At 40.4% G+C, this 27309-nt stretch overlaps 4 protein-coding genes across 10 annotated transcripts; 2 read left to right on the top strand and 2 right to left on the bottom strand.

Annotated features, from left to right (window-relative positions):
- Positions 1–1019: 1019 nt before the first annotated feature.
- On the bottom strand, positions 1020–13289 carry sh3bgr (SH3 domain binding glutamate-rich protein). Of its 6 annotated transcripts, none has more exons than XM_040131012.1 (10): positions 13084–13288; positions 11798–11983; positions 11366–11446; positions 10052–10141; positions 8389–8583; positions 7727–7753; positions 7601–7621; positions 6221–6244; positions 2553–2614; positions 1020–1608 (listed from the first exon to the last, which is right to left on the bottom strand). In XM_040131012.1, the coding sequence occupies exons 1-9, from the start codon at positions 13126–13128 to the stop codon at positions 2597–2599; spliced, it is 687 nt and encodes a 228-aa protein (XP_039986946.1). In that variant the 5' UTR covers positions 13129–13288; the 3' UTR covers positions 1020–1608; positions 2553–2596. The 6 variants fall into 6 exon arrangements, with proteins under 6 accessions (XP_039986946.1, XP_039986945.1, XP_039986947.1 ...); XM_040131011.1 differs by lacking the exon at positions 6221–6244 and adding an exon at positions 5764–5790; XM_040131013.1 differs by lacking the exon at positions 6221–6244.
- LOC120792028 (spindle pole body component 110-like) lies at positions 13272–17813 on the top strand. The gene is given in 8 exon segments (XM_040131019.1): positions 13272–13494; positions 14307–14419; positions 14422–14578; positions 14694–14967; positions 15271–15501; positions 15691–15828; positions 16778–16877; positions 17165–17813. Coding segments are annotated over 7 exon segments (1362 nt in total). The 5' UTR covers positions 13272–13494; positions 14307–14331; the 3' UTR covers positions 17539–17813.
- A 39-nt stretch (positions 17814–17852) lies between these two features.
- Positions 17853–21419, bottom strand: get1 (guided entry of tail-anchored proteins factor 1). The gene is made up of 7 exons (XM_040131016.1): positions 21310–21419; positions 21128–21187; positions 20637–20772; positions 19975–20140; positions 18916–18983; positions 18518–18632; positions 17853–18220 (listed from the first exon to the last, which is right to left on the bottom strand). Exons 3-7 carry the CDS (start codon positions 20724–20726, stop codon positions 18147–18149), a joined length of 513 nt encoding a protein of 170 aa, XP_039986950.1. The 5' UTR covers positions 20727–20772; positions 21128–21187; positions 21310–21419; the 3' UTR covers positions 17853–18146.
- A 4-nt stretch (positions 21420–21423) lies between these two features.
- si:ch73-281n10.2 (uncharacterized protein LOC561719 homolog) lies at positions 21424–25336 on the top strand. Of its 2 annotated transcripts, none has more exons than XM_040131018.1 (6): positions 21424–21582; positions 22723–22752; positions 23845–23874; positions 23998–24036; positions 24157–24279; positions 24398–25336. In XM_040131018.1, exons 1-6 carry the CDS (start codon positions 21568–21570, stop codon positions 24464–24466), a joined length of 306 nt encoding a protein of 101 aa, XP_039986952.1. In that variant the 5' UTR covers positions 21424–21567; the 3' UTR covers positions 24467–25336. The 2 variants fall into 2 exon arrangements, with proteins under 2 accessions (XP_039986952.1, XP_039986951.1); XM_040131017.1 differs by having other exon boundaries at positions 21434–21582; positions 24395–25336.
- Positions 25337–27309: the final 1973 nt, after the last annotated feature.

Genomic DNA, 27309 nt, shown 5'->3' with positions numbered 1-27309 from the left:
AGTGCTTTCCCAAGAACATCTTTTACATAGAAAGTACATTTTCTCAAGTGATGTCCTTAAGTATAGTTTTGAATATATATAATAATTTTTGTGTACTTTACGTGTGCGGGTTCCATTTTACACTACTTGAAACTTCTCCACTACAGTTCAGAAGCAAATATTCTGTTTTACTCCACTACACGTATTTGATAGCTATAGTTGTTTGCTATTCAGATGAGGATCTTACATAAAGACACATATCATAAGCTTATAAAAATACAATGCAATGATAAAGATTAAACCAATGGTCTCCAACTTTTTGGCCTTTAATGTTCTTATAAAAAAATCAGCTCCGTGTCACATTTAAGGTCCAATGAGGAAAAATTACCCAATATTCCTCCAAAAAGGAAAGATGAAAGAAAAGTCCAAAAAGAAAAAAAGAACACAAATTTGTGGAGCAGAACTTTGTTTTTTCCATTTTTCCTACTTCATTGTCATCTCATGATCCCTCAGATTAATTTTTCCATCTGCTTTTGTCTCGACTCTCATATAAAACAAGGAGCAAATCCTCAGTTTTTATTCTTTGTTCCTGTACAGCGGTGATCCTTCATAGATGCCAGGCTATATAGGTATATTTAGCATATTCACAATACTTAGATGGTACAGTAAGATAACTACTGCACATAACTGGCCATTTTTTTTCCATGGCATCCAAAAATAATAGCATAAATTCCCCTCCACCTCTACCCGGAATCTCTAGGGACAAGGCATTTGCTTTCCTCTTGTCCCCCACACACTGTTCAGAGAGCACAATGGTCCATTGATTTATAAATATACCAACAAAAGAGTTATAAATAACACAAAATAGAACCACAGAGGGGTTTTTTTTGTTTGTTTGTTTGTTTTTACCAGTCTACTTTATTGCATTTCCAATTGCATCCAAGTCTTAGCCACATGTTTCACCTTTAATTCAACAAAGTGCATTGATTAGACAGCAGTATTGGCAGAACTAATTTCAGTGGGGTTGGAGTAGTTTGCAATCTTGTAGTATGTGCGCTTTTTTTTTTTCACTTGTGGCCATTAGAAGTCTTAGTTTGCATTCATACATTCAGCTGATAGAGGGAGTGATCTAGGCACAACATTGTAATAAAAGTGCACAACACTTACTAGAGAGTGAGTTGTGAACCTTTGAATTTGAAAGCCAGAAGACACAAGCTAAAGTATGCCAAAGTAATATTTTTTTCAAAAGGTCACCCTCTCTTTGTGTTAGAAAACTAGAATCTGTAAAAGTAAAACATGAGAAATATGTTTGAATTTAACAAAATAACTGTTGGTGCATTTTACAAAAGCTACTCATTAAAAACAAACTGACACCACTAGGCTACACTGCACATTTTCATTACAGTATGACTCTACACGCAAAATATAAAAATTAAGTCAACATTGCAGTCAAAAGGGAAAGGGGTTGCAAATGCGGGTGAGGACTTCTCAGTTTTGATGGCGCCTTCAAGCACATGAACGATTGTTTTCCAGTGGGGTCCAGTACGGCCTTGGGGAGGGGTGGGGGGGCTGTCTGTGGGGGTCAAGCGTCAGGGGTCAGTTAGAGACGGAACCGAGGGCTCCTTGAGGCTGAAACACAAGACAAACATGAAGAAAAAAAAGAAAAAGAAAGAAATGAGGTCACACACTTCCCAGCTGTCTGTGGTGGCTGAGGGGGCCACCAGCACCACCACCGCCACCGCTACGGCTGTGCCACCCAGCGTGCCCGCTCTGCCAGAGGCACATCTGAAGCTCACTTAGCAGGTTCCTCTAACGAGGCGTGACAGGGGCTCGCAGGGTTTGGGAGACAGCAAAAGGAGAAGGGAGAGAAAAATTGTCATTTCTTCAAAGCCTGCTCTGTAGCTCTTCCTGCAGTGGGTCAGAGATGCCTGATAATGCACAGAGGAACTAAAAGACAGGCTTTGAAGATTACGATTATTATCATTATCATCACCATCATCATCATCATCATCATCATCATCACTGCCACTGCATGATCCCCAGGCACTGGTTGCTCTCGGAAGCTGTTTGCAGATGGAGACAGTAGTGGCAGTCCCTTGTAAATGGGCTGCTGCTCCATTTTATTTTCCTCTGACTGAACATCTCGTGTTCGACAACGGAAAATAGAAGACAACCAAGGTGAAGCAAGGAGAGTATCGGCATTAGTGTGTGAGATTTATGCTTGTTATATGTAAAGGCAAGAACATTACATTATAGTGAGTACAATGCCGCTGCTTCTTGAGTACAGCATTTAGTAGATAAAGCAGACCAGTTCAGTAATTATTTTTATTATACAGTGGCCTTTGATTTATTAGCAGGGTCAAAGAGGTACACAAAAGCCAAAAAACTGTTCTGAACACAGTTTATCTTTTTAATTAATCTGGATACATTAGTGCCAAATATAAAAGCAACACCATGGGGACTTATTCATGCTGTGGTGATGTTTGCAACCAGTTCACATAATGTTGCACTGCCCTCCAGTGGTAAAGCAGGAGCATTAAAACAAGATGGCGGTGAAAGAAAAAGCACTTTACCTGGACAGTGGTAAGTCAACATCATCCACGTCCCCTGGCTTTAGCTACTCAGCCTCTTCCTCCTGTTAAAAGAAATAATCATGTATACTTACAAGTAAAACAATTTTTAAAAAAATGATATAGGTGGAAGATCGGCAAGAATTAAATTCGTCTTTTAAGTTGCTTTGTGTCATTTTTTAGGTTATTAAAAAATCTTAAATTATTCTGATGGCACAAATAATTTTTTGTAGAAAAATGAAAAAATCCCAGTGTAAACTGGGATTTTGCTGTCTGTTTGTGTGTCACTTCCAGCCCCTTCCTCTCACTGACCCGTGTCAGATCCACTGCAAGGGGATTAATAGATTTAAGAAAAAAGATTACAGTTGGATATGCTTGGATTGTCGCATAAGTAAAAGCAACAATTACTTCCTCTGACAGAGATGTCATAAAAAAAGGCGGGGGTTTTCCTCTCTTCAAAAACAATGTCTTAAAACCAGTCATTGCTGGGGTGTGTCAAGATGTTCTACTAATGTGTATTTGTGTCCCACACACATCCATCCTCTTATTGAGAGTGAGAAGAAGACTTTTTGCAGGCAAGTCCAGCACAGTCAGCAGTTCAAATGGACAAAGTAGATTTTACTCTTTACGCTGTAATACTAGCTGCGTTTCTTACAAGTCTTCTTCTGCCTTTGACACATTAGAAAGAAAAAGAAAGACGGGGGATCTGTGAACTCAAAGCCCAAAAAGGCAGGAAGGTGAGATGACTTCACATGTTAGTGGTTGTAGAGAGGGGTGAGTTAAAAATGGAGAAGTAATCCGAGAGAAGTGCGGTCAAAAGCGGTGACAGAAGGCACGAGTGAAACTAAGTAAACTAATGACCAGCATATTTCTTTATAATCTGAGATGAACTATGTGAGAAAAGAGTGGTGCTTAAGATGTGGGCACCATACAAGATGTTTTAAATTCTAAACCTACAAGTCATTATATGTTGCATTCAAGTGTAATCACTCAAGCTGGACTGGCTGTTCCCTGTTAGTACAGTTTGATGACTGCCTTCTAGAAGTAAACAACACACCCACCGAGGGACAAAGGGAGTTGACATCATTATTTATAATTAGATGACATAATCACTTGATTCCATCCAGTCCAACAACTTCAGGTAGGAAATGACAGTGTTTTGGTTCAGGTCCAAAACACTGTCACACAAACGGATCTACACGACCTGGAAACAAATTAGGCAGCTACACATATTTTTCCGTGTTATTTTTTTTCCCTCCTAGTATTGCACAGTAACAAGGCGGGATCCATCTCCTCCATCCTGTTTGGAACTTGTCATATCGACTTGTTTCAGAGTGCAAAGGGCATAAAGAAACAAATGCCATGACTTCTTAAAAAAAGAAAACGACGCGCCCCCTTGTCAAGTCCGTGCGTCCCCTGACCGTGCAACCTAGCCAAACTGAAAACATGTCCTAGTTATGCTGATGTGCAGACAGGCAGAGATGAACAGCGCAACATAACTTTCCCTGTTCTTAAGGCATCAAACCGAAAAAGTAAAACTGAATTGGCTCAGAGAAATTGCCTATATGAATGTTTTGCAGCAACCACTATAATACTGAGCTAACAACAAATACTGGGTGGGGTCATCTCTGAAGTAATGCTCATGAATAAAATTCAGAGTTGTGTCACATTCCACATTCGCACTGGGCCGCACGATGCAAGAGCGCCTTGGGGAGAGACAGTAGAAAAGTTTATATAAACCTGTACATAGATTCTTTGTATGCAATCAGATCATGCATAAAGATCCCTATCCCAATATGATTCACGCCATGCAAAACATGGACAAAGTGAAACCCAAATATACCTCTTGTACTTCAGCCTCTTCTTCTTCCTATGGAAGATTAAATCAGGTGGTGTTTAGTTTGTGAACATCAAGAAAGAAGTTATGAAGAGAGCTAACTTAATGATCTGTATATGGCTGGCATTTCTGTTATCTTACTAAATCCGCCTAAAGGTTAAATCAAATATTGTCATATTCATCATGCTGCACATCATCAGGCATCTCTATGGGAAAAAAAATCCAGTCCAAAAAAGTCCATGCAGCCCACACAGAGAGAAAGAGAGACAGAAGAAAGATGGACGACAGTGAAACTCTCTAAAGTCCTTAAAGCTTAGAAAATACAAGACACCACAAACCAAAAGAAACTACCTCACTGCCTTTTTCGTCTTGCCCCTGCAAGAAAGGTAGGACAAAAACAACAAAATAGATGGAAAGGTGGACAGAAAAGAAGGCAAAGCAAAGCAGTGAAGCATACAGTACAGCATAGAGGACCAGGCAGAGGCTGGAATGTCTCAGAGAAGCAAAGTCCTTTCAACACAGCGCTTAGAACAAGGATATTTTTTAACCAGTATTTGTTTTTAACTCGATTAACTGAGGCTTCACACTGTTGCACTCTATAGCAGGCGGATCCTACTTCGGATCTGGTTAGTTCTGAACTCTCTAGGGTAGCTAACACTGAGTTAAGTGCTGTGTGGAAAATTGTGGAATGTGGCTGAATTGATCATGGAAACAGTCTTAACCCAGACACTTGCAACCCTGTCATCAGAGCCCGATGTGCTGTGTGAAAAACTGTACAAGCAAGTAGTTCATAAGATTGGTTTCAGAAGTGGAGTCGAGCACAATGAGGTCAGTGCTCTTCCTGTATATACCCATGTTCAGATGTGTCTAAAGCACTTGGCTTAGTGTGAATGTAGTCACTTCACATTATGAAGTAAATTACATCATTATTTTATAGTAATGACTCTTATATTGGCAGTTTCCTTTAGACAGTCACTGGAGGTCATAGTTTAATCAGTGCATAGAAAGAGCACATACCTGAGGTTACAAGCAAAACCTCTTGGTATGGCCAACAGTGTTGTCATGTATCTTGCACTTGATGCTGACTCTTAACTTTGTTACCACAGATGCCATGATACTCATCTAGCTATGTGATTGGTCCCTTTTGGCCTGACAGCATGGCAAACTCCGCAAATGCTCGGGGACCTTGTGGAATCTCCTTGGTGTACTGACAACTAGTGAAGGCAAAGACTGAATGGCTTCATATAATGGGAGGTGGCAAAGGAAGTGAGAAAAGTACTATAAGTGACAGGTGTTTGAAGAAAGACAAAACAAACTGAGGAAGACAAGGGGCCGTTAAAAAAAAAAAAATTTTTTTTAAAAATCACACAAATCTACCTCAAGCTGTCGTAGCTCTTCCTCCTCCTATAAGGAATAACAGATAGCAGGTCAGCAGGCTGCGTGGGGAGCAAAAGAGCACCACAGGCATGCGCTACAAAAACGTCTCCTGATTTAAAATGGAAACTATGGGGATAGTTGAGGTTGTCAGGAAGCAGCAACAGGACTGGGAAGAAATGAGGAACAGGATGTTAGCAGAAAGAGAGGTAAACAAAATATTAAAAAAAACTGGAGTAGGGTGATGAGGAGAGAACAGATAGTTAGGGCGAGGAAGTTGCAGTCTTGAAGTGAGCAAATTAAAGAGAATACAGATGAGTGGGAACAGCAGACCACCCCCCCCCCCCCACCCCCCATGTCAACCAGAGCAGCCTCCCCTGATCTCTGCACCATCAAACCCACACTGCTGATGACTATATGGAGGAACCATAGAAAGAGACGATCACCGACGCACAGTTACCTCTGACTGCAAATCCTCTTCCTCCTGGAGGGAGCAAACCAAGAGATGGACAAAAGGGCAAAGAAGGGGTCAAATGCCATATGGTGTGTGCATGAGGAACATGGCTGGTGTGAACACCAGCAGAAAGACCTCTGAAACTGACGCATCTAAGCAAATTGAGAGGTGTGATTTAAATGGACTAGAACACGGACTAAGGAAACCTCAGTTCTTACAGTAAATGCAGCTACCGGAAGCACCGGATGGACATAGATGTGTGTATCAACCAATAACTGTGTTGTGAGCTACCTAAATTAAAATTGGTGTATCACAATATGAACTTGATTTTAAAAAAATGCATTCCCTGTGCATGTACATGGTTTACAGTGCAAAACCAACTAGCAAAGCCATGAATTCAAAGTTAATTGAAGCATTTCCGAATATGTTTATCTGTGTATTTTAAGGGGCAAATGAAAGTTGATCAACAGTCATGCTCAAAATGTCTTGTTATAGATATATATTTACAGTGGTGTAAAAGCTGTTAAAAGACTTTGGTTGAATGGTTCATGACATACACCCACAAGAGTTATTATCTGTACAGACTGGCCAAAATAAGTTAAAAGGCTGATATAAAGATGCTAGTTTTAGAGACAAAAGGAAACCCAACTCCAACACTGACATAAGCAGCTACTGCAGTGGAGAAAGTAGCTTGAAAAAAAAAGAAAAAAAAGACGGACCATAGTCAATATTGGTGCCCGTCTTCTGCTAAAACTACTGGACATTAGGAGTTAGCATTTAATAAAGAATGCTCATTACATTTGTGAGGAAAAAGGCAGGTGTGGAAGTGAGGAAAATTATACATTTGTTGAGTGAGACTGCTGTTATAGTGAAAAGTGATACAAAGCACTTTGCAATATCCACTAGCACTATGAGGAAAGACTTTTGTTACATGACTATTAATCCGGCTTTCAGGTGAAAAGTTAAACAAACCGTGAATTGATTTGACAGTTAATAGAAACCCTACAAGTTCAGCTCATGTTAGTAATCATCATCTTAGGCGACATTTTCAGATCAAGGATCTGGCAAGCAGACACGGCCCGGCACCGGGGAAGCTCGTTCAGTGCACTGATTCTAAACCAGCAACTACTGCTAAGAAAGGAAAGAGTTAGTTCATGAGCATCCACTTAATGTATTTCACATGCATTCCTTGGTATGCAATTAATCATGTGTACGGCATTAGCTTGAAATAATGAAACTGAAACATGTATGATGTCTACTGAGTGCAAGCATTTCTTACTACTACTAATGTTGGCACAATGCCTACTGGCACGAACTGATACTGTTTGCTTTTATTAACGACACCCTTCACATTTGGCACCAAGGGCACACAGTGTGCCTTCTTACCCTGTCATCATCAGCTTCTTCCTGTTCAAGAAAAGACAAGAGAGTCAGTGAAACACAGTCCCTTTAAGCTTTTAATTGAATTCAGTGTGCTCATATACTTTAGATTAAAAAAACTGGTGAACTCACCTGCTCTTCTTCCTCCTCTGCATGGGCCTGTTAAAAGAGGAGATAAGACAGTATTAGAGACTTCAGACTGCACAGATGGACAATAGAGAATGCCCGCAAACAGTATTTGCTGAATATCCATACAGAGACACAACAACATTCACAGATCGGGCTAATGAAACCCCGTACAATGGGGGTGTCTTTGGGACCCTGCTGACACGCCATGAACGGGACAGTTAATGGTGAATGTAAATGTAGTGCAATGTGGGTTGAATCATCATGACAAGCAGTAACAGTGTCATGAGTAAAATTTAAAGGGAGGTGATAAATGAAGGTAAATTTAAAGCAAACAGAAACCAATAAAAAGTTGCAGAAATGCAATAATAAAGAGGTTAAATGTCCAATGGCGCTAAAGGTACAAACAGGGAATGATGAACACAAATTATGCAAATTGTGGGTTAGGGAATGACTGAATCCAGAGATAGGCTTGAGGAGGAGATGCAGTTACAAGGGCGACAGGAACTTAAAAAGGAGGCAAACCGTTGACATGGAGTAAAAAACAGAGAAAAACAGAACATTCCAGGAATGATGGGAAGGTGGAGGAAAAAGACACTCAAAACATTCAAGGAATGAAGGGAGAGGATAAACGACAGGAGGTTGGATTCTAGTTAAGTGGCAATTACTGTGTCTTCTGTGACCTCGTCTTCCACTGCATCCTCCTCCTCCTCCTCCTCTGTGGGAGCCTCGTCTCCTGCTGTTTCTTCTTCCACAACTTCGTCATCTGCAGTCTCCCCTTCTGCTACCTCCCCCTCCTCGCCACCCTCACCTTCCTCCTCGTCGCCATGTGCATCACCGTTACGTGCATCCACTGGGACCTCCTTATCGTGAGGTGAAAACAGGAAAACTGGTGATCAAGGGCACCCAATTATGTGATGAAACAAAAACAAAAAAAAACAGACATAAAATGTAGGTATAAATAAAGTAGAGGAGGGGAGAAGGAGTAGCAGTTGAAAGGAGGGGACTTGAGTGTAATTACTCTGGATGAAAATCAGAAGTTTGGAATGATGCTTCATGAAATGTCATAGGTGAGAATCAGTCATCGCCTTAAAGGAATAGTTCAATATTTTGTCTAATACGCGTATACGCTTTTTTAGAGTTAAATGAAAAGATCTATACCAATCTCAGCAGCCAAGAGGCTTAGCTTAGCACAAAAGATGGAAACAAAGGGAAATGGCTAGCCATTATATCATTTTTTTTTTTTTAATCTATGCAATAATTTAAGTGTATAAATAACAGTTAGCCATTTTACTGTAGGTTATGGGCCAGACTATTAAACATTAAACAAATGATATATATCATGTTAGTTAGAGAGCTTTACAGGTGGTAGTACTTGGATTTTGATATCTTTGGACAGAGCCAGGCTAGCTGCTTCCACCTGTTTCCAGTCTTTGTGCTAAGCTAATGGGCTGCTGATGGTAGCTTCACCATTAGCGTACAGACAAGCAAATAAGCATATCCTTCAAAAATGTTTCTCTGTTTCTCTAATCAGTCTGGTCAACAGTATTTAATATGCCGTAAAAGCAGAGGGGCAACTAAACTCCTGCTGGAAACAAAATGTTGCTCAAATGAACTCAGGTAGCACTTTCTTAATGAAGCACTACATTATACCCTGTGGGATAAACAAAAGGAAGATCACAGGTTCAGCTGAGCAGAACTCTTCAGCTGCTTATGACGAATGTTTTTTTCACGTCCTTGACTTAGAATTGGAAGTAACAACAATATCATTCCATTTTAAAGATGGTTAGTGCAGAGTTAAAAGGAGAAGGGGAATACAGGGGCTACAGTGTGTCTTATGTGCACTGTGACGAAATTGAGGACAGCAGGGATTTTCTTTAGGGAGGAAAAATGCTAGAAAGTCACTGGAATCAGGAAGTATAAGAGACACAATATGCTTTTTGCAAAAGAATGCATTGAACATAAGCATAATATCAAAACAAAATATCAAATATCACCTTGCAAACCAAACATATTACACTTTGTAAAGTACTAATTGAAGAAAGGGACGAAGGAACATTGTGGTTCACAACTCTGTGGCAGTCTCAGTGATGCAGTGCCACAGTGTTATAATGACAACTTCATATTGTGTTACTGTGAAGTAAAAGTTTTCACTCATGCAAAACACAAAACGATTAGTCAGTGTGATGACTGGGGCAAGAGGAAAGTAGGAGTCTGTTCAAGTCGACAGGTTTGGACAGAAGGGAAATTGTTAAGTTATACTGGATGGAAAGGAGAAGGTAAGACACAGTGAAAAGAAACAAAACAAGAGGGAAGTAATGACGGCGTTACGCTTGAATCATCAAGGTTTCCCTCTGCATTCGTTTCCTCGGCATGGGTCCCGTTCTCCACAATGTGCGCCCTGTCGGCCTGTACTGCTTCCTGTGTCAATGAAATGATCAGGGTTAACACAAGCGTATCATACAGAACCAGTCCTTGAAATGAACTGTTTGTATCACCAGCCAATATCAAGTTACAGCCACTCTGAATATTGTCGAACCATCATGGTTTTCTTGACATCAGAGTCTGCTGTTTCCATTTCAACTTATTTAATAGTAAAATAAAAATACCTAACAGATTAGGAAAATTGTAGCTTGAGGCCATTTCAGTCTGAAGTAGTGATGTGTAAAATTTGATTCAGCTTCCGCCGAGTTGTCAGATAATACAACCTGATATTACTCACCACAGAGGTGAACGTGTGCCCATTTGTGTACATTTGTTCGTGAAATGGCCCGGTAGAGCCCTGAAATATTCTCCTGAAAAGATCTTCAAACACTGGAATGGTTTTGAATTGAATTTGATGTGTTTAAATAAGCTAACTTTGTCCCATAAATGTGAGGGAAAAAAGGCAAGATGGACTATTTAGATGGACTTACTTTAATTTCTCTATGAGGTTAATTAAAACTTGACATGCTTTGTCAGTAATTTATGAATTCTGTTGTAGACATTTAGGTCTGACACTATGATTGGAATCTGGTTTTCTTAACAATATTTTGGACTCTATACTATCGCTTAAAAATGCTGGTGCAGCATTCTGGCTCTGGTCTAAATTAGTTTGCTGTCTTGTAAACCCATTCAGGCTGTATGCAAGCTATATGCATGACACAATAATATAACTTCATCATATATGCAGGTATTTGGCAGATTTTAACTTAAAATGCTCTGCAGGGCTTTAAAGTCTTTTAACACCCCGATGATTTACTGATACATGTAATTCAGATGATCGTACAGCTTTTAATGATGAATGAGATTTTTGTCAAATTGTCTAAGAGAGGTAGGTGTTGAATTAATTGTATTGTTGTAGCAGTTAAATTGCTAAAGGAATATCTTAACTGACAATATCTTCAACTAAACAATGTATCATGTTATCACACAATATCAGCTATACTCAAGAATATGAAGTATTGCAGAAAAGCCAAACCAGAATTTGTTCAACACAGTTAAAATGTCCTAAAGGACAATATATTAGCTATTTGGTTAAACAATCACTGCTGATGCTGTCCCACCACAGCAGCTTCACAGCCTGGCATACAGGGTAAAAGAAATTAGATTGTTTTGTTTATGGTTTTTTTTTTCTCCACAGTGGAAACATGAAATACTTCTAACCTTTGACCCAGGAGGGGGGGGCAGCCCCAGGAAGGCATACACCGAGTTGTCCTCCTTGGCATCAAAGAATGTTTCGTAGTCCTGCATGAAAAGAAGAGAACATGCTCTTTAAAAAAATTCACTACGTCTTCTATTTCTGCTTGCTTATCATCTCCACTTAGTGGAGCAGGTCTGTACATATACAGCACGCTCTGCGTGTTTTAAGCTAGGACAGCGCAGCAACCAGGCTACTCACAGATACTTTCCTCTTATAGTGACACTCCATTATAGTCTATACACTTGCCCACAGGCTCCATGGCCCACATTAAAGTACATGTAAATTCTGCACTATTCTGCAGAGGTCCCCACATTTTGGTTTGACATCTGGAGCCAACCCCTGGATAATAAACACACGTCTAAAGCATAGTGAGTCCTCACTATGAATATACTCACCCCACAGTAGCTCTCTTCGTTGAAAATCTGAGGGGGCAGGGGGATGCCGTTGGCGGGCTTCTTCGCCGCAGGGACATTCTGCCTCATCCACATGCGGTTGTCCTCGTTGCAGGCAATGTCCAGCTGAGTGTAGTCCACTTTAAGAGCCTCCAGGAAGGCGACCACATCTTGCTGCTTCTTCTTGATCTGGGAAGCAGAAAAATAAATAACATGAGCTTGAAAAAAATAACACCGGTTGTAAAGTATGTGGGGAGAGGGCTGTGTTATTTAACTTCAAAGGTTAAAAATGCCGCAATCTGGTGTTTTTATCAGGTTAAGTTAGCACCATTTAAATTTGACACAAAGAGTTCAAATCAGGTTCATGACACTTCCTTCCCCCCCTGGTCTCCTGTCCTACCAAATAAACATAAACTAGGGCTCTAATAATTAGTTGATCATCAGAAAATGAATCCCAAACTATTTTGATGATCAAATAGTCATATAAAGTGTTTTTTGGGCTGTTAGTTTAAGAGAAAATGTTATGTGAAGACGTAATTCCAAGCTCTGGGAAACTGCCATGGTCTATTTTTCACTGTTTTCTGACAAATTATGGTTGAAACAATTCATCTACTAATCAAAAAGACAGGAATTGCCCTGTGCTTATCTCTACAAACAGTATGTGGAGCTTGCACCTTTCGAGGCATGAACACGATGAAGTTCTACAAAAACATGCAAACTCAGAAGAAACAAGCCAGGTCTTTCTGCTGTGAGACAACGGGCCTATCCAAGTGGGTCACCATGCCACCCCTGGGCCAGCTCAAGCTGCTTATTTAGCTTTGCCAAAAGTAGATCTAGAGGCTGAATGCACCCTCCCCGCGGTGGTTATCACCCCCACCTTGTGCACAGACCGCTACTTCGAGCTACATCTGATCACAAATAGTATGAAAAGGCTGTTTTCTCGGGGGGCTAAGTCTCTGCCAACACCGGCTCTGTGGTCTCATGGGGTCCGTGACGTGAAAACGCTCGGGAGCCCCTGTTTTCGGGAAAAGCTCTGCGCGTGAATCGCGTCGACTTGCGAGACAGTCAAACAAAGCACCGAAGCGCCGCTCGGGCACAAATGTCCGCACAAATCAAGTCATTAAAACGTGCCAATTGGCTTTCGGTGGGCGAAATCACGGGCACCGGACAGGCAGGTCGAGGTTTAGCGCTCTTGAGTCGGTGGGAGTTACGGTCCTGATCGGATTAAGGAGCACACCCAGGAAAAGTTCACTCGAGTGAGAAATCGGTCGCACGGGCCGAAGGCTTACCGCAGTGGATCCCGATGAAGAGGCGAGGAATACTTTGATAACCATTTTTGTTCTTACAGTATATTTTGTGGAGTATGCAACAAGTAGGCTCTTAAAGGAGAAGGCAGCCTCCTCTATTATTAGAGCGCACCCAGGACGGTGACATAGCACTGGGATCACACACACACACACACACACACACACACACACACACACACTGCTGAGGCTATTTTTGTCTCCAGGCTCCATGAGTGCAGGATTGGTGGGATGGCCCCTAGGGGCGCAGCACCACACTAACTGATTGGCAACTTCAGCTGTCTCTCGGCGCGGGGGACAGGGAAGTTGGTTTCCAGCTTCTTGCTGAGCTCATATTTGGACCGAAATAGCACTGGCCAGCACTGTAGGCTGCAAGTCTTTGGTTTCCAAACGCAGGTACTGGGACCTGTTCAGGGTCCAGAATTAGGATCTCCAACAGAATGGGAAATTGTTCACTTTATTCAGCAGAGGTTGTTGTGAAACTGGGACAGTATACGTTAGATGCTCTCTCTCTCTCTCTCTCTCTCTGTTCTTGAAAGTAAAAACATTTTGACGTGTAGTTGTTTTTTTTTATCTTGAATTTTAATCAAAGTTTCCAAAACCTAACTTTTTAATTGAAATTTTGTATTTTTTAAAATGTTTAAAATATAAGAATTGTGTGGCCTACATTATCATAAGACATTGTGAACAATGAAAATTAAAAAAAAAAAAAAGCCCTTGGAAACCATTGATTCACTTATTTATTAAGAAAAGATTAACAACCTGGATGTAAGTAGCTTAAGTGAAAATGACAACTCTGCCTACACCTGTTCTTCAGTAGCGAGCAACAAGAGCACACAGAAAGCTCCTCTTGGAAGAAAAAAAAGATGATGACGCTCTCATTTTTCAGCTACGCCAGTTAAAAATAGGTAGAACCAATGTTCCTGAAGTTGAAGGTGAAGGAAACTTTATTTTACACAACTCAGTAATTTCAACAAGATTATAAGGACAAAAGAGAAAAGTTTTAGGAATTGAAATTTTATCAGGAATTTTCTTCATGCAGGGATTTTGCGAGTGGATTTCTTTTTGATTCCTTAGCTAAAAAGCCTGCTACTTATTTACTTTTCACACTTAATCAAAACGAATGTGGCCCTCCACATCATTGTATTTTATTTAAGTTCACAGTAAGGCTTATGTTTTCCTGTTTTTGTTTTTTTTCTTCTTCTCAGAGTGGAAAAGCCTGTAAAAGAAGTGATGTGTGAGAGGCAGCAGGGCCTGATGCAGCAGGCCTTGTTTCACAAGAAAGGGGGTGACAGTGACAGTGACACTGTGAGCTGCAGCACCACACCTCCAGCTGGTCCACTCCCTCCAAACTGTGCTGTGGCTCTAACAGTCCACAATGCTCATCTGACTGTGAAGGCCAAGCTGATTCGCTCACAGACGAGACCCCAGAGGTCAAGTCATCAAACAAGATGCAAGGATCAAAACAATCTTGGAGAAAGAGGTATTTTATTTAACCTGATTTTCTTTGTGTGTAGTAGGAATTATATTGTTTATATTTAATGTAAATATATTCAATGTAATTCACACTATCATGAGTCACTTTTTTCTCCTCCGAAGATAAAAAAAGGCCAAAGGGCCTACAAACAGAAGACAAACTACACTGCGCGCTGCCAAGTCCTGAAGCTGCCTCCGATTCAGCCCCTGCTGGTTTCAAAGCAGAGGATCCAGTCTGCCACCTTCTGCACCAAGGAGCTTGAGAGTCAGGTGTGGGATCTGCAGCAGCAGCTGAGGGAGGCCCGGACTGAGAACAAACTGCTGAAGAGGGTCCAGCATCGCCACACTGTGGCACTGCAGCGCCTCCAAGACTTAGAGGGCAGTATTTCCCGGGTTCGTTGGTTATGTTCCTCTGGTGTCTCCCATGCTGAGTCTGATCTGAATCATTGCCAAATCACTGTGTGCACAGGAGGCTCAGAGACAAAAACACTGCTTTTGGTGGGTACCCATCCTTAAAAGTTGGAATGCTTTTATATGTGTGCACCATGCATTCTACACCCACTCCCATGTAGTATTCATATTTCAAAACCTGTTCAATGGTTCATTTCTCCAGGCAGAAAATCTGATGAATTTTTCCTCAGCCTTCTCCAATTCTCCAAATCCTCACCTTATCTTGATGCCATCCCCGTTCCCCAGATCCTCACCAAGCGCAACAATGAGACTCGAGTCCTGCAGGGGCTGCTCCATGAGACCCGCGCCTGCCGTGACCACCTGGCATGGCAGCTACAGGCCAGAGAGAACAAGCTGCTGAGCCCAAATGCCACTCTCCAGCACCTGCAGCTACTCAACCAGGATCACAGCCTGCTGGAGAGGGAGGAGCTCACCCTTATGTTGGCCATGCTGGAGGAGAAGGACAAGGGGATACTGGTATGGAGAGGTTGGGTGGAATGGTGATGGGTGTGTAAGAGTCCAGTGTCTCATCAATCAGAGCTCTTACCAGCATCTGTGGTCAAAAACAAAAATGTAGATTATAACACTAGTATACAGGGAGTATAAATAGGAATGGGAATTTTTATGATTTTATTCCTTTGCTTATTTTCTCTTGTTGTATTCTAGGACTTTGAGAAGCATCTGAAGTTGTGCCAAGCCTCATTCAATCGCCAAATAGTCACTAAACAGAGAAAGATCAACGAGGCGAGAAAGATTTCCTGCTATCTACAAGAGCAGATATATCAGCTAACCAAGGAAATTCAAGTAAGTGGAAAACAGCTGTTTTCTAGTTATTGCTAAGGATTATGGAGCAAGCTTGTATCTTCTGAGATGTAGCAGTGGCTTCCACACTGTAGTATCCCAATCTGCAAGCAGGACCACAGTGTTTCGAATAACAAGAATAATATGAATATTTCCATGTCATATCCTAATAGAAGTCAAACTAAGCATTTATGGAAGAGTTACGTTAAGAAGTCTGGATCAATATTTACCACATTGGCCATTTGTGAACCACTGATGCTGAGGGCTTAATGCTTTGTTTGATGGTGTATTTCCTGTTTAGTGGTCACCAATGATACTGGGAAAACTAAAAATTACAAATTGCAGGCACAGATCTTCCAATATCTTACACACTGTCACATAGTTGCTCATTCAAGAAAGATATCTGATATCGGACTATGTATTCACTAAATTTATTTTTTCCCCTTTACAGGATAGAGAGAGAAAACTAAAAGCACACAATATTTACTCCCACAAATGCTTAAAACGATAGACCAAAAAAGGTATAAAAAACATAAAAAGGTACTACAACTGGGTTTGGCCATTTCCAATTCTCTGTCACTTATTTGGTATCGTCTGAGACTCATTCCTGATTTACAGGCAGTGAAAGCAAGATGGTTCAAACAGATGGATTAGTCCTTCTCCCTACTGAGGCTGCGAGCCTTTTTGAGTTAGAATATTCTGAGACTGAAGAGAGGCTGGGAGAACAGGAGAACTTCAGTTGGTACATGATTGAAATATTGTTTAGTGTATTTTCAGGGTTTTTAACTGTTGATTTAAACTGAATGTAGTTGAGACTATAAGACATTCGAAGACATTTCTTTACCTCTGAAGACTTTACAGATCTATATTTTTTTGGCATGTATGCATGTTTTATAATCCAAATAATTTAAGAATTTGTTTTCATACTAATAAAACCTGTGTATTGTTTCAGTGTTGCTACAATCTAGTGCAGGAGTCTTTGGAAATTGAAAATCAAGAGACAGAGGATTCGTCAAATTTCACGTTAGAAGAGAATGGCCCAGAGGAGGCAGGTATAGGCAGGTAAGCACTTAAATATTGCCACATATGCTTTATATTTTAATAACACGCAAACCCTACCTTGCCATGCACACATGTAAAGTGGTTTGAGAGAAACAGAAAATACCAAAGTGGTATTTATCCACCAACAACTCTCTCCAGGATATGCAAACAAGACAGAAAGCATATCAAATATTACAAACAAACTCATATTGGAGGCTTGGTAATGGAACTAAATGCTTGTTTTGTTATTGAACCATTCTGTATTTTTAAAAAAAGTACAAAAAATATTTGTTTTCAGACACCAGTGAGCAAAACAGTTCTTCAGAAAAGGGGCAGGAACATCAAAGTGAGGAAGACTGTGCAGAAGCAAAGGAGGCATCAGAGGCATTAGAGACCCCACTGGTGTTAGAGAAAAAGCAGGAAACAGAGGAACATGAAAGCGAGGTGCCCAACATTTCGGAAAAGTCTCTGAATACAACTGAACCTACAAGAAAAGGATACAAGCTCCGCAAAATCAAACGCAACTACACCTTCAGGCAAACTACTGAGAACCTGCACAGTGCAAGACCTGCCGACAGCTGTCTGGACATGAGTCCCCGTGAGGGCACCAAGAGCCTGACATGGCTGGTGGTCCCCAGCAGCGGGATTTGTGATCTTTGTATTGCAAGCTGACCAGCTGGGAAATCCGGTAGAAGTGGAGTAGGCAGTCCAAAAGATCAAGTGCAAACTGATAAGGAGCCGATAGGAATCTTTTGAGGATAATGTTTCACTGTAGTGGAAGCGGACCGGGAATTTCTCATGCTTTTGGTCGCTAATGTATTTCCCTGAATAAATTATTTTCTGACATGAGAGCTACACACAGTCCATTGTGGTTTACCTACTTTATTTTAATCCATTACAGTTGTACTTCAAGAAAACTACCTGGCATCTTTTTATTGGTCAACTCCCAATTTACAAAGTGACAAAAAATAAAAGCTTTTCTTTTGTTATCTTTTATTAAAAAAGCATTCCAGTGTTTTTCATTACATGTAGAAATAATATACAGTCAAAAAATTCTCACAATTAACTTAAGACAAAATTATCATAACAAAATTCAACAACACCAAATTACTATGTTGCAGATTGAGACGGCCAACACCAAAATGCAATGCATTTTTACAAGTTGACCTGGAGCAGCTGACAAAAAAATAATGGAACAAACTGCAGCTTTCATCGACAAAATGTTGAGCAACAAGTTAGGAGAACAATGTGTTTAACGTTTGTGATCACAGCTGTAATCTCTAGCTGACGGCGTTGAGACCAAGTGTAACTACTTTATTGCAAACCACCAACCAACATGTGATTCCCACTCCACCTGAAAGGAAAGAACATCTCGCTCAATGAATGAATAAACAAACTGAGCTTGATGCAAAGTTTAAAAGAAAAAAAGTATGACATACTGTAATTTATATATAAACCGACCTCTAATCCAAGTTGTGTTGATGAAAAACTATGTCCCGTGTGTATTATATTGTTATATTTGAGGTGTCCTACTTGTAGTCGTAAATAAATTCTCTTATATTTTATCAAATACAAAAAAACACTTTAATTGGCAATAACTCTGAAGTCAAGACAAATTTGCCCAAGGGACAACAAAGTATATCTTGATTACCTGCCACTCCTGTTGGGAAGGCCACAAGGCGCTCCACAGGGGCAATCCATCTACTGGGGACCACTGTCACTGGATCAGAGTAATACTTCCATATCAAGGAGATCATCACAGCAGCCTGACAAATTAAAGAGAGAAAACGGCAGGTATATAATGCATGATAGGTATTTTTTTTAGCTTGTCATGATGCTAGCAATGGCAACTATAACATTATATTTTTAAAACTGTCAGAATAAAGTACATAAATAGAATTAACTGGGGGTTTTGTATCATACAGATGACCCATGCTTACATTGTTGATACTGAAGTAGCTCTCTTTGTAGGTCTCATAGTTACAGTAAAGTCTACTGCTAAATGTACACAAATGTATATTTGTGCATCTACTTACAACCTCCACCTACCTGCAGTATATAAAAGACAATGTTCACAACCCATTTCATCTTGGCTTGTTGCGCTGTTCTTGATTTCACTGGAAAAGAGAGAAAGAAGATATGTAACTGTTAGACTCAAGCCATTTATTTCCGTGGCGACAGTGCCTTCAGTTATACTGCCCCAATGCCTGCTATGCCTGTTTATTTGCCTGAACTGCCATTTCGTTTTACTTCATTGTTTGAATCACTGGAAAAATAAAGACACATGGGCAGTGATTCAGAGTTCTAAAATTAGGCTAAGTGCCTTTTATTGTACATTCCTGACTGTTGTCTTCCACCCAGTTATAGTGTGTTTTTTGTAAGGTTTTGGGTGCAGTCTCAAAAGAAAACATTGTATAAGAAATATCAATGCACTACTTGAGTAAAGTCTTCTGTTCATTTTTGGATACTTCACAAAAATACTTTTCATTCAAACGGTGGTGAGTTCTCCTTGATGAACACAATGGTAGAGAATATGAGTCAGCTGTTTGGGTGTCATGAACACAGTGAAACTAGGAGAAAATTGTCACTGGTTAAAGAATTTATTCAAGTCATATCAAGTACAACATAGGCTGCATAGCTTGGCCATAGGAGATTGAAAACTGCCAGTGCGCAGTTTTAAGAAAATATCAAACATGGAAATGACCTGAAACACCTTTGCACCACTGTAGCTGCGTATCACATTCAAATTTTTTTTAGCCATTTCCTGTCTGCGCACAAGATAATCCTGAGGCTGTGGATGAAGGACAGAAACAGGCAGCAGCTGTTCAGTAAGTAGCAAGGACAGAAATCCAAAACAGCAGCCCTGCAACAAATACTCCCTTTGTAAAGCTTTTATTCCCTTCTCATTATGACTGTCAAAGAAATGCTTATTCATATTTAGAAATCATAGTTCGTAGTGTTGTTATATGTTGTTACTAGATGTTCTTGATATCATTAAATACAACTTGTAATTGAAGCTTTTCAAAGTCATTCTGTTGCTAATGTATTGAACTTCATTCTGAGGACCCCTGTCACTTGTGTATCCTCTTTATGTCAGTAGCTACTCACCATGTGTTTTCAGCTTGTCTGTCATCTTGTTGATTTTGCGCTCCAGTCTGGCATATCTAGCAAACTCATCCATCATGCTAATGGAGGACTGCTCCTTCTTCATCTCCTGTATTTCAGCCCTCATCTCGCTCTCTTGCTCAGCATCTTTCTGCACCATTTTTGAGAGCTTGAAAGAAGGAGAAGACGAAGAGGAAGAAGATGAAGACAGAGAAAAAACACTATTACTGAGAGAACAGGGGGACAGGGTTTAACTGTGATGTAGACCATTGTTTGTGGATGCAGGGGCTCAATAACAGAGCTCGTCACTGTTCCTGCTAAAGACAGTTTCAGCCAAAAGATTTTCATTATGCTAAGCGATCTTTAGCAGTAAGGCTAAGATGTAAACACAGTTACACGGCTGCCCGATGTTACGACGGGCTCCTTATATTTGAACAAAGATGCAGCACAAAATGATCCCCCTTATGTGTTATAACTAGATAGGGTTCTCGGGAAAAAAAAAACCCCACCCATGTAGCATTATCCATTAGCTGCACGGGAAACTAAGCTAGTCAACAACGCTCCTGCTGTCTGTGAGACGAAGCCCGTCACAATCATAATACAGCGCCAAAGCCGACACCTTAGGGTCAAACATTTCATATATCATGGCAATAGCCCCTACTTACGAAAGAGGATATGGTCGGCAGGAGTGTTTTCATGAGATTGCACAGAAAAACCGAGCCCAGCACAAGGAACCACGCATACCCGGTGGCCATGTTTCCTCTCCTCCCTCCAGTCAGCCTCCTTGTTGCAGCTGTGGCGCTATTGGAAGACGCAGGGCAGTTACATAATAATTAGGCCGTTTCAGGTTGTGCTTGTAAGAGCTAAAGGTACGCGAAAGCTATTTAAACACACGCACACACATCGTCCTTACGACACAAATGAACCCATTTGGTCCAGTGTTTTTTATCAGATAGCATATCAGAATTGTGGTAAAATATGATGTGGCGAAGTGTGTGCATCTGTACACAACGTCCGCAGGTCTCATAATAATTTCTTAAGGCTTTGATATTGAGACATTTAACAAAAACAAATGAATAAAAAAATCACACCGGGGACAGAGCAGCATTTTTAGACCATTTTTTTAAATTACATTTTTTAAAGCCTTATCTAATACCTTATAACACTACCCGGTTTTCCTGCAGTGTATTTCCCTTGTCTCGGGCACACATCCAACCTGTGAAAAAAAAAAAAAAAAGGCCCGTGATTAAAAAGTAAGAGTTGACTGGGTTCACTGATTGGCACACAATCCTGCCCACACAGGTAAGATGTTATGGTTCAAAAATATGCTGCCTCCACCTCAAAGCCAATCACTGGAAGCAAGGGGCGGGGGTTTACTCCTCCTGGTAGGTTGGTAGGATAAGGGATAAAATATACCGAGAGGGGGATCCAATCCGGTTTGAGCTAGTTCTGGTACTGGTCGGACGTTTATGTTAAGTTACAGACCGCACTGGAGGTGTTGGCAGAGGTGTAGGGCAGACTTGCATTTCATGTAGTTTGGTGAACTGTGAGAGGCTTGTGTTGTTCTCTTATCTCTTCCGTACAATCTAAGCAACAATGGGAAGAAAAAAAGTAAGTTAAAATATGTAGACTCTGTGGAATCTCGGTAAATAGCCTACAGTGTATGTATTAGCATTAATTAAATGCATAGGGCGTGTTTTTCATTCGCTACGATGTATCTTTTCACACGGCGTGTGCTATAGTGTATCGTTGTAGATACTTGCTACGGTTTGTCTATTTGCATGTATGAAATCCACCTTTGCTGCGCTCAGGTCCGTCGTCCCTCTCCCCTGCTCGTACAGGGAAGTGGCGCCTTTTTACTTAGCCCAGTGCTGAATGCCTCGCCGTCGAGCAAGTTCGCGACTCGCACGGTCTCGTTCTGACGCCACCGCTTCGGTGGTTCGGCCGCTAAAAATGTATACATCTGACTGTGCTTTAATAATAAAATAGTCTTCCCTGTGCGCGGAGATCAAACAAAGGGGTGTAACCACCGTCGATGTACAGGTTGCCATTTCAAGGAAATTTCTTGCGTAATTGCCACTGGATATTTGAACTTATCGTGGGTTGGCCGCGCTGCTATTTGGGCAGCTGCTATGCATTTGGGATATGTGGAGTCGGTAAATGCGTAATCCCAGCCCGCACCGTAGGGATTTTGACCTCCGTCTGCGCGTACTGTAAGGCTGGTGCGCGTCACCCTTGAGGTGTAGGGACTTTTCTTTAGAAGCGTCATGGCAGCAGATATATCCTCGAGAAGACAGCGACACATCTGGCCGTTTTCAACTGCAGCTTGTGTAATCATCCCGTCGGAGAAGTTTTACAGAATTATCCCGAGGTTCGGTCAAATTGGGGCACATAAAACCAGATTCACTGTACTGATGAATGGATGGATGCGCACGTGGAAGTGGAGCGACCCCACTAGCCCCTCTTCTTTAATGTAGTTAGAGCTCTATCTGTACTTAACAGAAACAGCTCTGTCTCGTGGATGAAGCGCAACAGTGCGCGCTTGGAGTAAACTTGAACTGGCAAAGCCTTTTTAGTCAATCTAGAAACGTGTCAGCCCCCCCCCCCCAACATTGCATAATTTCTTTGTGACTTCAGGGGAAGGAGAAGTGCCCATCCCCCCTTTGCATTACACACCCACTTTAGCTGACTCATGAATGGTTGTTGTTCTTGGTTTATTAATTTCTTTTTCCCTTTCTCCCTCTCTCACAGTCCACCGGTGATGCAGATGCAAGTGCTGAGGTTAGTTTTCATATCTTGACACCCGCACTGACCCAAACAGATCTTGGCATCCAAACTGACAGAAATGAACATTTTGTTCTATTATCTCTCAAGACAAAGGGAAGGACTTGGTTGACTCAGGGTGGCCATTTACGTAGTTAAGTGCAGCCCAGTTTTAATCCTGCAAGTGAGAGACTGAGGTCCTAATGGTGACTGTCAGTCAGTCAGTCCGTTTTAACATACAGGTTATGATCCAAACCTGGTCACTCTATTGGGTTTGAGGAACCGCACACCATCTAGGGGACGCTGGTCAATATGTAGCCCAGGCTGGTCTCTATTTGCCACTTTACCCTTTTAATTATAGCGCCCTGACTCTAAGTTGGAATTTCTACTGTATGTTGGGCACTTTTGGGTCCATAGCATAAACACCACATTTTGCTACAAATCCCAAGATGCACTGTTTCACATTTGAGCCCAGTATGACAGTATAAAATACACTTATGAAAGGTTAATGAGAGTACACTGAAGCAGTTTCACTTTCAGTCTCATTGTCATCAAGCTGGTTTGCAAATAACACGATTTCTTTTCTTCTGTCAAGGATGTTATATTTTCACCTATGTGATTTAATTTTGTTTGTTTCTCTGCAAGTAATGCTTCTCAAATATATTTAAATTGTCACTCTCACAGGGAGAAAGCCTTTCACATTTCTTCGAAGCTCTGACCAAACTTTAGTCTGTCAGTAATTGTAATTCAGAAGTTGGAGAATTTGAAAGAGTTGTAAGGATTGTTTAATAAACTTTTTAAACTGATAGATAAATTCTTTTATTTATGATTCCCAGTACTGGCTGTCTCTTACACCGCGAGGTGAAAAACAAAAACAACATTTAACCAGACACTCAGCTGAGGCACATGTTGGGCACATATTGTTGTCTAGAAGGGCATGTAGAGGCACTCATTGCTTCCTTCTTGTGCTCATAGTACCAGCCCATATTAAGCAACATTTGTTTCATCCTTCATTTTGTGTGAAAAAAGTGTTTTGTTTACTCTCATTCTCTATCATGTGTGTCCATACTTTCAAATGTTTGAACTAACTTGTTCTATGTTTCTCCTCAGCCACGGAGAAAGTCTCAAAGGTTGTCAGAGGTGAGTTCCAAGCAAAAACCATGTCACCTTTCTAAAATCAGCATATTTTCTACTAGTACTATATTTTGGTGGCCTAATATGATGCATAATTGTTTGGTGTGTGCGTGCATGCATCTGTTACAGAGAGAGACACAGCCAAAACCACAGCCAGAAAAGACAAAGGTAAAATGAGAAATTTTGCAATTGCACAAGAGCACTGTAGCCACTTAAAATGTACTCTTCTCTTCTGTTACTCTCATTTGACAGTGCATTTCATGCTGTTTGGTTTGTTCGACATTGTAGGCACCTCCAAAGAATAAAAAGGTGAAAGAGGCAGCAAAGGGCAAGCCAGAGGAGAAGAAAGAAGAACCTCAGGCAGAGAAAGAAGAGGCCCCTGCAGAAAACGGGGAGGCCAAAGCTGAGGAGGTATGACTACTTTGCCTGTTTATGACTCTTGCCATGTGTAAGTTGCTCTTTTGTTTGCACTGTAGCAATATTCAAAGAGAACCAAATGATAAAGCATGCTTTCTCCATCCTCCAGCAGGCTGCAGCAGCAGATGAGGCAGACGAAAAGGAGGGCAAGACTGAAGAGGAGGATAAAGCAGCAGAGTAGAACTAAAAACCCCTAAAAACTCAGTTGCCAATGCTCCCTGTACCTCCTTTCTTGTACAATGCAGAGAATATTTTTATCTACTATTTTCTTAAGACAGCAGTGTTTTTAGGGATGTGATTGCAGAAATGCATTTAAAAAATACTACAAATTCCATTCAATTTCATGGCTTCTGTGAAGGGAAAGTTTGTGTTTTGTTGGGTTTTTTTTTTTTTTTTTTTTCCATTGTACTTGTTTTTTCTGGCTTCTTATTTTTGCCTTTAGGTTGTAGTTTTCTACAACCCAAAGGCAGTCAGCATGCAGTCATGCCTATATCAGGAATTTGATGTTCAGTTCCAGGAGAGTTTACCTGAGATATTCCCGAGGCATCTTGAGGGATTTTGTGACCTGTACCATTTTGGAATTTGATACATCATAATACTATGTGTTTGATAGGAAATCCGATGATTGAAAGTTTGAGAATTGTGTTCTATGCTAAGTAACATCTTGTTCACAACATTCACTTTAATCATGTTCATTAGTACTGGAATTAGTCATGTTGATTTTTATTTTTATTTTTTAATGCAGTCTGTGATGGTACATTTGAGGACAGTTAAACTGATCCATATTCTCAGCTGTGCTCAAAACAAAGATGCATTACGGAGTTAATCATCCTTGCTGTGGTTTATCCTTTTAGGATAACTGTATTTTCTCCTCAGTAAAGAAAATGTATATGCCACAAATTTGTGGTTACATGCATTGTGGTTTTGGGTTTTCTCTACTAATGTACAGTTTCCTCCTTTTTTTAAAAAAAATAAAATAAAATAAAATGTTTTCTTTGTTATGAATGGTATAAAATGCCAATTAAAGTGGGAATTTCTCTTATGTGTTTAATTGGTTTTCATCACTTATGTCCTGTATTCCATATTCCTATGAAATCCCTTCTGTGTATAGTGATTGACTTAAAATGACTGATTTCCCTTTTGTTACCTGAAATCAATCAAGTTTGCAACTGAATGATGCACATTAGGTGCATATATGTATACATATATAGATATATATCTAAAATAAGGTGTTAAACGCATATTGTCATGCAGTTCTATTAGACCGTACAAAATATTTTGGTAAAACATCTATTTAAATTGATTGTATCATCATACCTCAGATTCTGGGAGAAAGTGTTTTTAGCGTATAAAACATGGCTAGATTAATGTGCATAGGGGACCCTGGGTGAAAATGACCTGCGTGGCTCCTATTGACCCCCCCCATTCCTCTCACTGTCTGTATTATGTGGTCCCAAGTTTGCCGTGTGGTAACTTGATTAAATATATTTAAAATTATTTGGTTTAAGAATGTGCATTATATCATCTGAAAATAATGAAGGTGTTTGACACCATACTTATTGACACAGGGCCTTTAGGTCAGGTAATAAACAGCCTGCCTGGAAACTCTCTTAACGTGAATTGATATTTTGCATAAGTAGTTTACATCTCCATTTTACCAAAGTTACAATTAATAAAAGTACCACTAACACCTACGGCGCAGTGGAGCTGGGGCCTTCAGGATCCCTGGGGCTGTTGCCTAATTTTCCAAACTGGTAATCCAAGATGTCCTTTGAAAATCTGGAATTAAAATGTATTAATAGACATATAATATATGAGGCCAGAAGAAAATATGATCTGTTGAATCAAGTCAGATCCTTTCTATGAATTCCTATTCACTAATACATTTAACAACGGTATATTCGGATTTAAACAATAACTTTACCCTGTGATTCTTAACCTTGTGACCCCTCATTACAGGTTATGGCACAACGTTCAGACATGTTGATGAGTTATGAAGAGTTCAACCAAAAGTGTGTAACAAATATTTTATTCTTTCTTGTTCTTTCAATCACTTTTTGGCCCAACAAAATTTATCTTTGGACGCTTTGGGATGTCCCAGCCCCATGACCAGATTAACTTGTTTGGGGGCCCCAGTGCTAAATTTGCTGTGGGACTCCTGTTGCCTCCAAGTTTCCATCACCTATAGTGCATTCAGCACACTATACCACTATATCCAGCCTTGCCTGACCCTTCAGGTTGTCCTAACCTACAACATATCCAATAAGCTTTACAGTGGTAGCCTGTGAATCAAATCTGTCCCTCCAGCAAGAATATTTTGCCCCCTGTCAAAAGCTGAAGTTTTCACTTTCATAGTTGACATAAAAATTTGTACATGATTTTTCACAAATCTATTGTGGATATGAACATGAATAAAAAGGTTCTGTAAATCCCAATGAATAGTACCTTGTGACATCTAATACTGGCCCCCATGACGAGAGAGGGATGAAAACCATGGTGCTTTTTTCATGGTCTTTTTTGCCAAAGGAGTATTAACATAAGCTGCTGTATCCCTTAGTCCTCATATACTAATACTTGTACAATTTAGGATTGTACTATAAATTCAATCCTTAAACAGTTTTAAAAATGACATATAGCATAGCATGTTGAAAACCTATAGGCTTCTACTGCACCTGTGAAACGTCGGCCGCCAGTGTCAAAAAAATGGCCAATCGTTGAAATGAATGGCTGGCCACTGAAATAGCACATTGATGAATACCAATATATATTATTACATTAATAAATATATGAATACCAAAGAAGATAATACGGTTTTAACTCACTTCTCGGTACTACAAAGAAATTAAGTAGGTGGCTATACTGCAGTGCCCTTTCCCCCCTCCAGAGGACTGGTCTGATAAAATTTTACAAAACTGATGAAGCAAAATTTATCAATCATCAGACTGAAAAAGCAAATTTGGCAAACATCACCTATGACGTCATGTGCAGAACTCACGACCTTGGTCGGTAATACGGGGGGGGGGT

This window comes from Xiphias gladius, chromosome 7 (genome assembly GCF_016859285.1).
Source record: "Xiphias gladius isolate SHS-SW01 ecotype Sanya breed wild chromosome 7, ASM1685928v1, whole genome shotgun sequence".
Taxonomy (NCBI): domain Eukaryota; kingdom Metazoa; phylum Chordata; class Actinopteri; order Istiophoriformes; family Xiphiidae; genus Xiphias; species Xiphias gladius.
This window is presented reverse-complemented; position numbering and strand designations above follow the sequence as displayed.